This window comes from Cucurbita pepo, chromosome 4 (assembly GCF_057944985.1).
Source record: "Cucurbita pepo subsp. pepo isolate OVF chromosome 4, ASM5794498v1, whole genome shotgun sequence".
Taxonomy (NCBI): domain Eukaryota; kingdom Viridiplantae; phylum Streptophyta; class Magnoliopsida; order Cucurbitales; family Cucurbitaceae; genus Cucurbita; species Cucurbita pepo.
In genome coordinates, this window is record NC_141801.1 from 11,157,979 (window position 1) to 11,173,340 (window position 15,362).

Genomic DNA, 15,362 nt, shown 5'->3' on the forward strand with positions numbered 1-15,362 from the left:
CAAATAACGATCCATAAGTTAACATTCAATCTACCTGCTTCTTGGAAGATACAAAATTCAAAACAGGGTTTAGGGTAATTTCATTTCTACCTATAACAAACATAAATCAATCTGAACATAGCCCGACCGCAGATAAGATACTAATTATTAGTCTAAATATAGAATGATTCAATCCCCTAAAAAATAATAACAAGATGAGCTTCACTCGACCAATAATGTAAGAAACTCAATGATTGTGTATCATACAAAATTTATGTAACAACAGTCTATCAGAGTCTCCAGAGAAATTGGACATCTGGAATACACATGATCATGTTTGTTATGTACCTATATTATCAAGAGAGGCTCATTCATCTGAATCACCTTACAGTATATTGCAGAAATATTTCAAGTTCTATCACAGTTCAATACTACTTCAAATAATTTTATGGTGAATGGACAATTTTGTTTCCCTTCTTTCTCACCAATAAAAAGAACAAGAACACGACAGACGACAGGGAGGATATAATTGACAAAACTATTTGGAGTAGTATTGATTTAATTCCCTCATGTTTGACATCTAAGCATGATTTTAAGATATGTATAGAGGAGAAGCAAAACTAGAATTTATCAAAAAAATTCATGCTTGGAGTACCTGGCAGTGAACGATATGGCTCTTCAGACGACTTCGACCCGAAAGACTCGACCAGAGATTTGTGACCAAGGTTTTGAGGTGACCTTTTCCGGCTAAGGTCTCCCAGAGATGTTCACCAGAAGCACCACTGGCATCTTCACACTTCAAAACATCAACAAGAGAAATGCTCATGTTATTGCGAACGATGCACAGTTTTCCGTTGAGTGGAACGAGAGCAACCGCCTCCAACGCTTGAGAATTCCCCAGATGCAGCTTGCTATCGATGCTCTTGTTCCACGAGTTGGATGCTTCGTCGTAGACTCGAAGTTTGCAGCCATCCCTGCAGTCAACAGCATAAAGATGTCCATTTAAGGAGACACTTGGGTTGCTCCAACCTGGAACCATTCCATCATAAACAGGGCACCACGTGTCGGTTTCAGGCTGGTAGACGTCGCTTAGAACCTGACGTTGAGCTCCATACCCCTTCAAATACCATTTACCCTCATAAACAACTCCAATCACGGGTACCATGGGAGTGCTCATATCAGAGATGAAGGTCCATCTATTCTTATTTGGGTCATAGACTTCCGCAGATCTCAAGGACCGATGGCCACCTTCATTTTCCCCACCTGCAACATACAAACAGTTGTTTATCACACACGAGCCAAAGACATATCGTCTCCGAAGCATGTCCGGGGCTCGGTGCCATTTATTCGTCCTGGCACTGTAAAAAATGACTCGTCTCATCGCTCCTTTTATTGGATCCTTTCCACCAAACAAATAGAGGTGGCAACCACTAAGAACAGCACAGCCAAACCCAAGAGCTTCAGAATATTCTCTAGGGACAGGAGGAAGAGGCTGCCAAAGCTGGTATATAGGGTCAAACGCATGCCACGAGATCTTATTATCTCGGTCTTTCTTAACGACGTATATCCATTCTTCTGCAACTCCTAGACTCTTACGGAGAGAGTAAAAGAAGTTGCCAGCCAAAAGACGATACCACCTTTTGCAAACTAACCGGAGTTTACGGTGTTCAACCCTCGGAACACGAATAAGGCAAGCTATTGCAAGATCATCAGGTAGTCCAGGAAGCAGAGGAGATTGGTTCCTGCTTCTGTCACTGCGAGTCGGCTTAGGCCTAGTTGGGTGTATAGATGGTTTGATGCTAGGTTGTAGACAAAGCTTTGAACCAGGGACAAACTTTTTAGCTCCAGCTACTGTCTTGAGGCCTGCATCTACTCTACATAAACAAGCTGTTGTGTCAACCTGAAACCGTCAATCAGTGAATGTAAGTCATTCTGCTATCCATCTCAACGAGTAGGTTCAACAATTTGCAGCTTCACCAAATATATATTATGCATAATGCCTAATATTGCTTAAACATCTTACTTCTAGTCTTCATCTCAACTGATCTTATTTATTAGATGGCATGGTGTCCAAGATGACTTACAAGAGTGCATATCAATTCTATGGAACAACCACTTGACTTAACAATATTTTGCATCAGAATTTGGGATCAACAAGCAAACATGATAAAAATCAAGTTCCAAGTTGCACTAATCAATGATCAAACAAGGATCTTAAGAAAGCAAATCAACATTCTCAGAACTCCACAGCTGATAAGATCATAGTACATGAACACATCAGCCAATTGAGAGATAGATAAAGGACTTACCAGAGGAGGTTGGATCATTCTTTCCATTTCTTTCCTTGAGGGAATTGCAGCACCAGATGAAATGTCAACCTCACATTTATCTAATACTACAAGAACCATATAAGAACAAGAAAGGCATGCTGATACAAGTTAATCACAGCAGGTCGAGTATTCCGTCTTCTGGGAAGTCCACGATTCAGGTTTCAGGAAACAAAAATCTTCTTTAAATAGAATCAGTCATTGAATTCTAGAGATGACCTGTCACTTCCTCAATCCACCTCTACAAATCATCTTAGGAATTACGAAGGCGAAAAAGAAAAGAGAGAGAAAAAATGGAGACAAAAAGGGCATCGGAAACTCAGGAAATTAAAGTCGAAGATAAAGAGGCAGCATGATTTGAGCATTATCTCAAAGACCCATTTCAGAAATCAGAGATCCGCTCAGAAAAAGCTCGTGTAAAGCTCGTCCAACAAGGTCTAAAGACAAGAAATCAGAAAACCCAATTGTTATCTAGCTCAAAAAAAAAACAGTCAGAGGAAAAATTAAATGCGAGACAGCTGAAAACGGGAGCAAAGAGAGCAGTGAAGGAGGAGAAAGAGACCCATGTCGCCATTAAACCTCAGTGGAGTTTAGGGCCCATCCCCTCAGCAGCACAACCAACCAAGCACAAGAGTCCGTTCAAGAAGGGAGTGAGAGACTGAAAAAGCAAACCTAAACCATTAAAGGGGATGAAGAAATATAGGCCTCGATTGATGATGACACTTAAAGGGCTGATTGTTATTGCAGAAATGAAGAACAAAACCCACAAATGGGTGAGAGGAGAGCCTTGGAAGATGGCAAAAGTATGGAAAATTAGAATTTATTTTAGGGTCAAAGCCTCAAAAGGAAGACTCCTCCAAAGAACCAAAAAGACTGAAAATTCCACAAAAAAGAAAAAAGAAGTAAAATTGATAGCCCCCACATACTAACCCAGCTTTCAAATTACAGGAAGACTTTCTACCAGTTGACCCACCAACACATAAAACTTTTTTTTTTCCAATTCCTACTCCACAAAGGGCATTCTCGTCATTTGGGGGGACAGGACTCCCAATCTTCATTGCAGAGGGCCATGAATGGTGTGGATTCTTTGAAAATGGAGTGTGTGATTGCATTATATTTGTATGATAAGTTAATTACAAACCCAATGAAACTCTACATTCTCTGTTCATTCATTCCTCCTATTTACTCTCTCTACTTTCTAACCCTTCTTTTTTCTTCTTTTTTTTAAACGGTCATATTCCATATTCCATATCATAATAATATCTTGATTTTTGTAAAAAAAGTATAGTGTATAGTTATCCACCAATACCATTTTTTTTAACTTTGTAACATTTTTCATATTCGTAATGAAAACACTGCACACTTTTTGTTGAAGTATTTCACTTTAAGACAAAACTACACAAAACCCTTTTTCTTTAATTTATTACTGTACGAGTTGGACAAATTCGAACGTCTAATTTTGATTAAGCGTAGGAATAAAAAAGGAGAGGGGATGTTTGAAGGTCAACATCAGAGGCACAAGGGAAGAGTTTGTGGATGGTGAAAGTCCACATCTTGATCTTCGATGTTTTAGAGAGAAAGGAAAGAAGGAAGAAAGATGATTGTCTCAGAAAAGTCTTGAAAACAAGCGATGTGTTTCACACTCTTTCAAACATCTTTTGATTGCATTGCATGCTGCTCAATTCTTCCAGTTCACATCTTTGATTTAGTTTGGAATCCATGAACATGCTTACTCAAAGGCTTGAAAACATGATAAAGTTTTAGAAGATCATAAAATCAAGCAAAGAAAACATCCTTTTTTCTTGGTTGGTTTCAAGACAATGCGTATAACCAAATGAATTTTAAAAAGACTATGAACTTTTAATAGTCAATTTGTCTGGTAGCAATCCAACTTATTCATGATTCCTTTTTACCGAATGTATAAACAAAGAAAGAACGAATATCAAGGAACGTATAAGGTCAGCTGCAACCTTGTCAAAATCCTACATCAAAACAATAAACCATACAATAAATCAGCTAAATAGTTGATTGAAACTCTCAACTTCTTGCTGATTGTCATTTCTCCAGCAAACATGGTCTGAAACATGCACATGCAACTCCAAATTTCCAGCACGAAAAACTCATTCTATTATATAAGAGATATCCTAAGACTCAAATAGAGAAGTTAACAACAAAAGAGATTAGTTTCTTGAGCAACTTCGAGGTGAAGGTGGGGTATGAGCTTAATATAAGGAATGGAGCCCCCCCGACACTCGATTATCGAATAAACGAGTAGAAATTCAAAGTAGGGCCATGAAGAAAATGGGAGGTGAAGCTGCTTTGCCTTTTTTCCTTTTGGAGTGTATGATGGTAAAAGATAAAAAGCTCCCAACAAGGGGAACAACGCATGGTTAAGGCCTTATAGGGATCAAGAAAAGTGGAAGAAAGTGGGGTTTGCTTTAGCTTTTCTAGTACACTCAATTTGCTCAAATTTGGTGGCCCATACAGATCAGAAAAGTAATGGATGCAAATCAAGGGATAAGACAGGCTTAAGTTTTACCAGTAATTCGTAAAATAGACTAAGCAGATCTTAATTCAGTGTTCTAAGTAACAACGAGAGAATGCCTCCAAACAAACTTCAGCAATAGCAGAAAGAGAAAAAAATTAAGCAAGAAACATGCCCAGTTGTTCATTCATTAAAGCAACTTCACTGAAACAGTATTTCCCAAAACTTTACAGTCCTACCAAACTCCTCACCCATTTCATGTTCTCTATCTTTTCCTTGTGCTAAGGATACCAGTGAAGTGACGTCAGCTTACAAACACAAACAAATTTATCACCAAAGAAGATGCTAACTACTTTCGAATGAAAAAATGAGGCAACTAAACAATGTAACAAAGTAAATGGACTTTGCTAACAGAAGATGTAATGATAAGAGAATTGTGGTCCGGTTGTGGTCATACCAAAATAAGGAACGCCCGTTGTACCATAATCGTGAATCATTCTGGCAAAGTCGGAATTTGAGTTGACTGAAGCAAGGGCAGTTGGGTTACGGAGAATCATGGTATCCAAAGAACCTTGTTTCATCTCAAGCCAGTCCAACCAATCATCTGTTTTTTAAAATCAATCTTTGAATCTATGCATCACTTTGAACAAGTGAAAGTCAATCTATACGGTGTACACCACTCTGAGGCCAGAATTTCCCGATCATTATATTGGGAAATACAACCATGAATGCCATGAACATAGTGAACTGCAGCAACACCAAAGAGTAGTAGAAGTCATTGCAAAGCCATATTGTAAGCCTAAAAATTGGTAGGTGCTAAAACCAATAGCATGTGATTAAGTACCAGAAGGGGAATGGTCAGGAAACCCCATATTGGCCAGAGAGCAAATGACAACCTACAAATGAAAAAAATAAGTGTTTGTATATCAGAGAAGATGAGAGCGATGAATGTTAATGCATATCATAAATGTTGGGGAGTTATCTTACAAGCAAAAGGAGATAAGCCCCAGAAGTGTTACAATTGGTAAAACTGATAAGCTTGCTAGTTCCCATTTTTCATCAAACCTTCTAATACTCCAGGCTGACATACTTGTGTAAATGAAGATGACAGCATTCAAACCGATACCCACCATTCCGAAGTATAAAGGAGGTCTGCTCAAGAGAATAGAATTCAAGTGATGTAAGTGAATCTATCAACACCTTTTCTTTAATGAAAAAACCACCACCATTAATAATAATGGAACATTCTTATCAAAATAATAACGACGACGACCATGATGAAACATTGCAAAATGGGTCAAACAAACAACATGGAGCCAAGCAAAATGGGAGAGATAAACATTACAAGACAGAGCCCCAACTATTGTGAACCAAAAATAAGGAAATATCACACAGAAATAATCAAGACTCAACAGCCCAAACAAATCAATCAGAACTCGAACTCCAAACTCCCAATGCCCCTCACATTTCAATACCACTTGCCGATGAAAACTCTCCTTTGGAAAGGAGTGGTGAAGAAAAACTTCTTCCAACATAGCGTGATCACCAACCAGTATTGGTCAAAAGCAAGGCCACACCAAAACTTGGAAAAGGCTTCACCATGTCTAACCATATGAATATTAAGCAACTAAAGCTGTCTCAATATTCACCAATCACTCAATTTCTAGAGAAAAAGAAATCCAAATGTACAACAAGAAGGTGGTGCCATTTTGAATAATTACTACTTAATGTGTATCCTTCCTCTTTTTGCTCTGAGCATAGAAAACCTCTAGTAAATTCAATCTGCATAAGATGTTCTATATGAGATCTTATCATCTAAATACAAAATCTGTAAAGGAACCTGTATCATTCTAAGAACGTTGGCAACGACTACACCAAAGACAGATCAAAGAATTCTTTATAAAAATATTAAGAAATATATGCAGAATCAGCAAGATGATATAAACCACAACTCTAAATTCTGAGGCACGCACCTAAAGGCATTCTCACTAAAGAGTAACGAGTATCCATAGATTTAATGTGTTGCTTAACACCATTCCAGTACTATAAAAGATTCAAGAATTCACCTGCCCTTGGAATGAAAACATATGAATCAACACTATGCAAGCTTATCCTAATGCCAAATATGGTTTCTTCATACCTAAATAATGCTAGATTCCATTAAAGAGGAACATTGAGGTAGCCTGCATCTGCCTCGTGTCCATTTAACAAATCTCAAAATATCATTTAAAATTTGTTAAGTGATCAACTCATAGCGTAAAAATCTCACATTTTAGGTTCCAAATTCAACGATGAAAAACCACCCTGGCCCAGGGCATCTACCAAGTCATGGGGAGAGGGGTTTGTGCAGTCACAAATCAACGATGAAGTTAAAAAGTAAATAAAACAACCAACAATATATAAAGCAATGTAAGCAATAGATATAATGAAATGACTAATTAGTAAGTTATCACTGAAATAGTTGAGTGGAATAATCAAACAACAACAATCAAGGAGTGTGCTTAAAGGCTAAGTATTCACCTTCTTATTCGGCCATCATGCCACAAGAGATATATCATATTGGAGTACCTATCGCCATAGTATACAATGAAAGCAGCAGAAGCAAGCCAAAGGATATTCTCTACAACTTCAATCCACGTCCGACTCTTTGGAGTTTGAAACGACATGGTTTGAAACCTTGAACATGCATCATCCTCAATATCATCACCACTAGATGCATATCCCTGGCTATGCCTCTGCCTCATATAACCACCCGCTACGGGTGTTCCCCCCGACATAGTAGCACAAGTTAAAACTAAGCAAAAGGCATGGATTACAGAAAGGAAAAAAACTCTTCTAACTCGAAATTTATCAAGAATTTCAATTACCCAGAAAACTTTACAGCGTTACACTCAGATACTCCACTTATAACCTCCAAGATTCAAATGTATCAAAATTAAATGCGACAGAACTGTCACTTCAAATCACAGAACGCACGAATTGATTGGCACAAGATCATGGAAAAAGAACCAATTCCTAACGGATTAGTGCCGCGGAAAAGAAACAGGGATCCTCAAAACGAATATTCTGAACAACACATCTGGGGTTCTTCGTATTCCAACCCCTAACAGAAACAAAAGCTTCGAATTCTCAAGAACCCACAATTGGACTTCAAAACCGCTTCAATACCCACAATACAATTTCCTATATTTTGTAAATTGTAGCATTGAATGCGGGAAACCGAGCAGGCTATGCAATTTAAGAAACCAGGGAGGGTATCATAGGATTTTGGGTATTCACTGCGTGCTTGCTTTCTTCTTCTTGTCGAGGGTGATGAGGCCGAGTGGGATCTGTGTCGCAGAATGTTTCGGATTTCAATGGGGATGACGAGTGAAGGGGTTATTCGATGCGTGAAAGAAACTAGGAATATGGGTTTTGATTTTTGAATCGTGGGAGATAATTCTTGTTCTAAAATGCCTCTTCTTTCTTGCACGCTTCCTGAGATCTCTCTCTCTCTCTCTCTCTCTCTCTCTCTCTCTCTCTCTCTCTCTTTTTGTTTGCCCTTCTAATGGGCACTTCCCATCTTTGTTTTGAGGACTTCCCAACGAGTAAGTCAACAATAAGGGATGAATCAGACTCCCCAAAATGCTAATGAGCCTAAAATTTGCAAAATGTTCAATTCTTGAAAGGAAACAGTTCGTCAAATCTTAAATATTGAAACCAAATTATGGGATTTAAAAAATGAAAAAAGAAAACAACAATAAGATGATGCATTGAGGCTAATGATGCATTGAGGCTAATGATGCATTAAGGCCAAAGGTGGTTTGGCTAATTGATTTGGAAATAGCATTTTGGGTAATTAAGTGGAAGCCAATAAGATAATGATGCATTGGCTTCCACCTGCCCTCCCATGGGTACCGCAATGAACGCCATAATTTATTATATGAATGAAACTGTGCTGTGAAATGTAAATTTTATTAACATTTAGAAACATACCATTTCTGTTTCTTTAAAGGAAAATATGTCTTTTCTTAAAACGTTTGAAATTTGATTTGGTCTTAAAAAGACGTCTTCGTGAAGTTCTTGGACTTTTTCCCCTCCTTTTTAAAATGTCTTCAAGAATGCTAAATAGTGGATGGCTTTCAATTTACAGAGCTTATAAGGAGCCTTTAATGAAACTAGGCCAATTTAGTCACATATAAACGAAAAAAAAGAGGCCTCTGTCCACTCAAATAGTAAAACAAAAGGACAATATTAATAGCATAATTTAAGTTTCAAGATTTCAGCCTCACATCATCACGAGCTTTTGAAATCAAAATAAATTCTAAGGCATTTCATCTCTTACAACTGTAATATACTCTGAAAGTTTCCCTTGTAAGGTTCAAATCATCCACCTTGACTTTTCAAACAAAGAAAATGGACAGAAAACACCACAAGAAAGTTAAGTACAAATCAAACCTAGGTTACTCAATTTGAAGATAGAGAACTCACTAGAAGATGAGGATTTCCAAACGGTTACTTCCTTTTGAAGTCAGCTTCCAGCCATCCAGGTCATCAGGCCCACCTTTACTGTTTTTGGATAGTATATATATAATATATGAACTTGGGGAAGCAATGGGGGCACAAATTGAAGATTTCATTAGGATTTGAACATCTAGAGGCTGAAATTACAAGAATTCAATGCAATTTGGTGGTTATAGGCTACTACCAAATCCACTACACAAACTAACCAAATCCATTAGTGTTAAATGCAAAACTTCCAGAGATAAATGGCCCAAAAACTTCCGGTATTCAGGTACAACATCGGATATGTCAAAATTAAGTTTCCTGTCATCCATCAAGCCATCGTCCATTACCAACCACCAAGAAAGGCATCCTTGAGTATCCTCTGGGTTCACATGGGCTACCAGACGGAGTGTTTCGCCCTGTTCTAGCTCAAATGACAGACTTAGGAAGTCACGATTGGCCTTTATTCCCCAGGTTAGAGCTTCTTCATGAAGCCAAAGAACAATTTGGCTTGCAACCTGTCGCAAAAATACGATGATAATATTACTATTACTTTCCATTGATAAGGCAGCTTACAAGCATGGAAATCTACTTTCTGCTCACCTGCAGCAGAATTATCACGGGAAGATCAGCCAAGTCACAGCCATATCTGTTCATCGAATAGATATCCTTGGAATTTCGCTTGAACAAGCTAACGACATTAGGAGCACCTTCCCCCTCAATAGTAATGCAATTATCATTTACAACCACTTTAGTCTGAAAAAGCGATTTGGTTACATTATTCATCTGATGACTGTCTGATGTACGAGCTTGGATGCTAGTAGGATGAAGTATGGACCGGGGAACTTCCATGAAAAACGTCCATGAAGATTTTCGAGAATTCCAAGTAGGATGAGATATCAATTGAAGAAATGGGACCTTCCAAACCTAAGAACAACCAAAGATAAACTGCATGTTTAATATGCTGAGTAACATCAAATACAGGAATCAGAACCATTTTAGTTTTACATATATATATATAAACAGTGCAGTTTCATCATCGACAAAAAATGGAAGAAATTAAGAAATTGGGACTATACCACATTTTCGAGCTCCATGAGAACATTGTTTGCAAATATTCTGTGGGCCAGAGACAAACAGAAATGACCAAGAAGCCCAGACCCATCATTAGAAACTTGAGCCGATTGCCTGCTGAAGGCAGAAATGGCTCTATCATTTGATTTTACAAACACTAGCGCGTGAAAAATTTGTTGCAGATATATCTCAAAGGTTATATGATTAGGATTCCGCAATTTCTTTTCAAGGTGGTCATCTCTATCTGGTAATTCAATCCCATCAAGGGAATCAAAAGGTAAATTAGTATTATCCAAAATCTCGGTATTTGCACCATCAACTAGTTGGCAACTTTGACTAGATGGCACAAGAGAGATGAAGACCGAGGTACCCTGATCTATACTTAATTGCAAGTAATTTTCTCGTATGCCAGTCACGTTGATACCCAAGGACGGATTGAATGCTTCACGGTTCACCAAATCAAACACCTGGAACCAGTAGAGCAAACGATGTATCATGTGGTGGAGGACTAAAGTAGGAAAGGCCTATACTGAGCAAGATTAATGTAATAAAGAAACCACCTGCTCACTGAAAATGGCATGGTGAACTTCACGGAGAAGTGAGTTTGTTTCCTTAATGTACGCATTGTCATTCGTAAACTCCTTCTCACTTTTATTTGAAGACTGGTTGGTTGAATTTGTGGACTCGTTTTTACCAAGTTCCAAAGAATTTTCTACATTACATCCACTGAGAAATCCAAAACGAAGGGAGTGGCATGAATTTGGAGGTAAATTAATTGTCAGCATTCCAGACAAATCATGTTCAACACGAATCGTAGATGAAGATGGTCGAAACACAGATGACGGGTCACATGATGAACTGTCAAATAAATCAATGGTAAAGCCTTCATTTGCAGGAGCTGGAGCAGCAGCCACACGCTGCCTTTTAACCTTCCAATTTTGCTGCAATCTGATATACATCATCAGCAAATACTGAAAATTTGTGAAGATTAGAAAGCATTAAAAGTACAAAAAGGTTTCCGATTCTTAGTATAGAAATTGGTACTATAATAAACTAATATATGGTTATATTTAGGTTAATTAGATATTAAATAAAGTAAATTCCAGAAGTTAAAAAGTTATTAAATTTCAAATGGTGGAAATTCTCAATTTATAGATGAAACGTTACGAAAGAATCAAATAACAAGCTCAGAATATTAAGAAGGCCGAACCCTAAATAATCCAAAGGTTTATTAGAAGAAAAAAAAAAAGATGAAGGAACCAAAAACAAAGAAAGGGAGAATATGCGAAGGTGCAACTTATAAAGTAGCAAGGGGCTACGAAGAAGCTCCATACACATACTAAGGAAACAGGCCAGACAAAGCTATACAAAGGGAAATTTGGAGCAACCTCCCTTATCTTCCAATTATTAGATAGGGTATATGCCTGATGATGGGGTGACAGATGGAAGCCCAAAGTGGCAGTAGATTGAAAGGGGTCTATACCTCCCAGTTAAGAAAAGATCTACAATCAAGGTTCCCCCATTACACTTCAACAAGATGCCTCGAGAATACCACCTTGCTTAATGACCTAACCTTAGCAAGGGTTGACAGAATATGGAAAATAACCTCCTCCAGGGAAGCAACCAATATTTTCTCCCTACAATATCGGAACTATGGGAGCTCGTTTAAATGACAGGTTTTTTTCTTTTTTCTTTTAAAAAAACAAAATTTGTCAGTAGAGTGAAACCTGAAAAGTACAATGATCATCTATATCCTACCCATTTGAGTTTGCGATGAAGCTCCCCAATTAACAAAAAATCCTAAGCAATGGCCTTCTGGAACTATGATGAGAGAGACTAATGAAGCCTGATTGGAACCCCAACTACTGGACTGAACCCCAAATCTTCTTGCAATAATCTTATATTTCCTGAAGTAGATTGCTACCAACAAAAACTTCAAAGCCCAAATCCACTTAACTAAAGCAGCAAGGTTATTAGTCAGCAATTAACCATCCCAATCAACCACTCTCAAACAACACGATGCCAAGCTCCAGTTAACTAGATAACACTCATTCTCACACACCCTCCCAAGGGAGGAAGTCTCATATAAGCTTTTTGGATCAAACAACAGATACACGAGTCCTGAATGCATACACAAAAAAAAAAAAAAAAAAAAAAAAAAAAAAAGACAGCTATTGGAAAGAGCCAAATGAATAAGGGTTAATCCCACCCCTTTACAGAAAATAACCTCTTTTTTTGCCAGCATCCACCTTAGGATCCCAAAATGAGTACTTGAGGTTATGCCCTATACGTAAATCTAGATCTTCATTGAGGCAATTAATACCTAGAACGGATCATTTATCGTATAAATCTTATAGTATGACATATGACTATATGAGGGGCATAACTAAGTTATCTTATCAGAAACTTCTGTTTATCTAAATTGATAAAGGCCCAAGAATACAAATCACAGAATATTTATATTTTATGATAGAACTGTTTAATTTCAGGACACTTCAGGGATTTTAAAGAGTACTACCGTGCACAAACTGTCAGATTCACAATGATAAATGATTTTTAACATAGGTACATTGCACAATGATTGCAGGATTAATGAAATGAATTGATTACCGAATTAGAGCACCATAGAATCTTGCTTCCCTGGAAACCTGGCGTTCCAAACCTTTAGCTGACTGCTTGAAATATTTACCAAGATGCTGTAGAGATTAAGGGGTAGGAGATAAAATCAGGCACTTTCAAAGCGATAGTACAGATAATAAGATGAAATTTTACTGAATAATACTGCAAATTAATCTTAACACAGTTGCTCCAACCCAATCAAAGCAAGCTAATCAGAAAAGGCAATAATTCTGTGAACAAAAGAAGGATAAAAATAGTACTCGAAAGCATTGTAGTTTCGTTGCTACAGACACTCCAAGATCAGATAAAGCTTCATTAGGTAATAGTTTTGGCCTTGTCATCCCTGCCACTGTTACTGCATCATTAGCTTCCACCTACAATTATATCAAGACAAAAAATATTTTATTTATACAACAAACAGTATGGTAAAAATATAGCAAAATCAGAGGCGTTTAATTTAGAAACTCACGGTGTTGATCAGGTCTATGATAACAGAGAGCTCCTGATGAGCCAACTGCAAGTTTTCTATCATGTTCTGCCATGGCCACGGCGTTGAACTCTCCTTGGAGCTCTTCTTCTGCTTCTTTTTGTCATCGTCCTTCTCTATTGCCCAAGCAAAGTCAATTCTCCGAATAAGCGACAACCGTTTCTCTTCATACCCTACATCTCTATTAACAATATAGCAAAAACCAACCTTAATTAACCAAAAACGTTCGAGAAATTAATCAGAAACTTCGCAAGGAACACCGAGAAATACATTGACAAATTATATTCCAGATAATTTAGCATAATGAGAAACTCGTATCAGAGTTCACTCTAAACAATCACCAAGGTACACATACGAACGTAATCAGAATTAAGAATGCCTAATCACAAGCACACATTCGTCAACTAAGGTACATCTTCTTCTACCTTAACACGCATATCAAGTAATTTATGTTTCCTCAGTTATCTCAGGAACCAAAAATGGGGTAAAAGCAGAGGAAAAAATGAACATACGATGGGAATCTCTCGAGTCCGTTTTCTTCTATGGCCTCCAAACGTTTGATGGGAAGCTTGTCGAGAGAAACTGTAATGTCTCCGTCCATATTCGCACAGTATTTTCCCGGAATAATGTGAAGAGGGGAAGAGCTTCGGAGCGAGCCCTAGAACCGAAGAGAAGTCCGGGATGGGGATGAGAGTCCACTGACAGAGAGCTCAGCCGACGACTGCGAAACCCGAAATTACCGATTTGTCCCTGAATTTTCTGGATAAACATCATGCTTCACTGCCCTTTTTCGGCGCGCAATACTCTCCTCCCTTTTTTCTTTTTACTTTTTCGGTTTAAATATTTTCTTTCTGTAATCAAAATATACGAACGCCTTCCTTTCTTTTTCTTTTTTTATTAAAATTAATTCTATAATTGATTTCTTATTTTATACCAATTATCTCTAACAAAGTTAGATAAAATTTAACTTAAAAAGGGAGAAAAAAACAATCATCTATATAATTCCAACATTATTTTATATGCCATTTATTATAATTTCTAAAATAATTTCACTAAATATTTTTTAAACATACCACCACTAAAATGCATGAAACCTTACTACCATATTTTCTTTAATTAACTATCAATATTATCCCATCAAATTTAATTTAGTTAATACTTCTTTATTGTTCAATAATGTATATTTTTAAATAATCCTTCAACATAAACATTACTTTTCAATCACATAACTAATCATCATAAGAATCATATGATAGCGTGACAATCACTTTTTAATAATTTATTAGATTTATCAAAATGGATATAAATTATATGGTGACAATCGTATTCGAATGCGTTGAATAACAACAAAACACAAAAGTAAATTTAAATATTTATAGTGCAGGCCAAAGGTGGTATGATATTACCTTAACTTAGTTTAATTCAAGACAAAGTCGCAAAAAAAAAATTGTTTCTTTTTGTTTTCATTTGAAGATGTTGTGTGACCAAATATCATTTGTTCTAATATTTGATATATATATATTTTTTGATAATTGTTTGAAAATGCTGATTTAAAAAAATCAAAATTCAATTTTTTAAAACTTTTTCTGTAAAACAAAGTTGGGGAATTCGTCTGAGAAATCAAAGGGAATATTATAAACATGGAATCGAATGGATAATATCGAAGGGATAACGGCCAAAAGGAGAAGGAGGAATTAGTAAATCCAAAATATAATTATATTTAAATGACGTTTTATTCTAGACATCAATCTTATTAATGCAGACGATTAAGTTTGACCGATTATTTTTTGTTATTTTTTAAGTAATTCCGGGAACCCCAATACTTCTTATAAACCATATTTTCAAATGAATTTTATATTAAAAATTCAAATCTAAAATTTTAAAACACAACTTCGTAATATAAAAA

The 15,362-nt window shown here is 36.9% G+C and overlaps 3 protein-coding genes across 3 annotated transcripts; all 3 read right to left on the minus strand.

The window, feature by feature from the left end:
* Positions 1 to 213: 213 nt before the first annotated feature.
* On the minus strand, positions 214 to 3,208 carry LOC111793629 (F-box/kelch-repeat protein At1g55270). The gene is made up of 2 exons (XM_023675593.2): positions 2,289 to 3,208; positions 214 to 1,879 (listed from the first exon to the last, which is right to left on the minus strand). The coding sequence occupies exons 1-2, from the start codon at positions 2,385 to 2,387 to the stop codon at positions 620 to 622; spliced, it is 1,359 nt and encodes a 452-aa protein (XP_023531361.1). The 5' UTR covers positions 2,388 to 3,208; the 3' UTR covers positions 214 to 619.
* A 1,741-nt stretch (positions 3,209 to 4,949) lies between these two features.
* LOC111793308 (uncharacterized) lies at positions 4,950 to 7,899 on the minus strand. The gene is made up of 4 exons (XM_023675142.2): positions 7,312 to 7,899; positions 5,779 to 5,943; positions 5,636 to 5,687; positions 4,950 to 5,538 (listed from the first exon to the last, which is right to left on the minus strand). Exons 1-4 carry the CDS (start codon positions 7,566 to 7,568, stop codon positions 5,449 to 5,451), a joined length of 564 nt encoding a protein of 187 aa, XP_023530910.1. The 5' UTR covers positions 7,569 to 7,899; the 3' UTR covers positions 4,950 to 5,448.
* Positions 7,900 to 9,385: 1,486 nt separating this feature from the next.
* On the minus strand, positions 9,386 to 14,275 carry LOC111793309 (mediator of RNA polymerase II transcription subunit 17). The gene is made up of 8 exons (XM_023675143.2): positions 13,969 to 14,275; positions 13,439 to 13,637; positions 13,230 to 13,343; positions 12,961 to 13,046; positions 10,911 to 11,298; positions 10,356 to 10,817; positions 9,880 to 10,203; positions 9,386 to 9,794 (listed from the first exon to the last, which is right to left on the minus strand). The coding sequence occupies exons 1-8, from the start codon at positions 14,055 to 14,057 to the stop codon at positions 9,465 to 9,467; spliced, it is 1,992 nt and encodes a 663-aa protein (XP_023530911.1). The 5' UTR covers positions 14,058 to 14,275; the 3' UTR covers positions 9,386 to 9,464.
* Between the last annotated feature and the right edge of the window lie 1,087 nt (positions 14,276 to 15,362).

Bases quoted from the DNA above. Each gene is read 5' to 3' on its own strand.
- LOC111793629 (XM_023675593.2), bottom strand. From the start codon at position 2,387: ATGGTTCTTGTAGTATTAGATAAATGTGAGGTTGACATTTCATCTGGT. The intron at 1,880-2,288 runs GTAAGTCCTTTA...TGACGGTTTCAG, and splicing joins GAATGATCCAACCTCCTCTG to GTTGACACAACAGCTTGTTT.
- LOC111793308 (XM_023675142.2), bottom strand. From the start codon at position 7,568: ATGTCGGGGGGAACACCCGTAGCGGGTGGTTATATGAGGCAGAGGCAT. The intron at 5,944-7,311 runs GTGAATACTTAG...TCTCTTGAGCAG, and splicing joins CATGATGGCCGAATAAGAAG to ACCTCCTTTATACTTCGGAA. The intron at 5,539-5,635 runs GTACTTAATCAC...GTGTTGCTGCAG, and splicing joins TCCTGACCATTCCCCTTCTG to TTCACTATGTTCATGGCATT.
- LOC111793309 (XM_023675143.2), bottom strand. From the start codon at position 14,057: ATGGACGGAGACATTACAGTTTCTCTCGACAAGCTTCCCATCAAACGT. The intron at 13,638-13,968 runs GTATGTTCATTT...TATTGTTAATAG, and splicing joins GGACTCGAGAGATTCCCATC to AGATGTAGGGTATGAAGAGA. The intron at 13,047-13,229 runs GTACTATTTTTA...TAATCTCTACAG, and splicing joins CGAAACTACAATGCTTTCGA to CATCTTGGTAAATATTTCAA.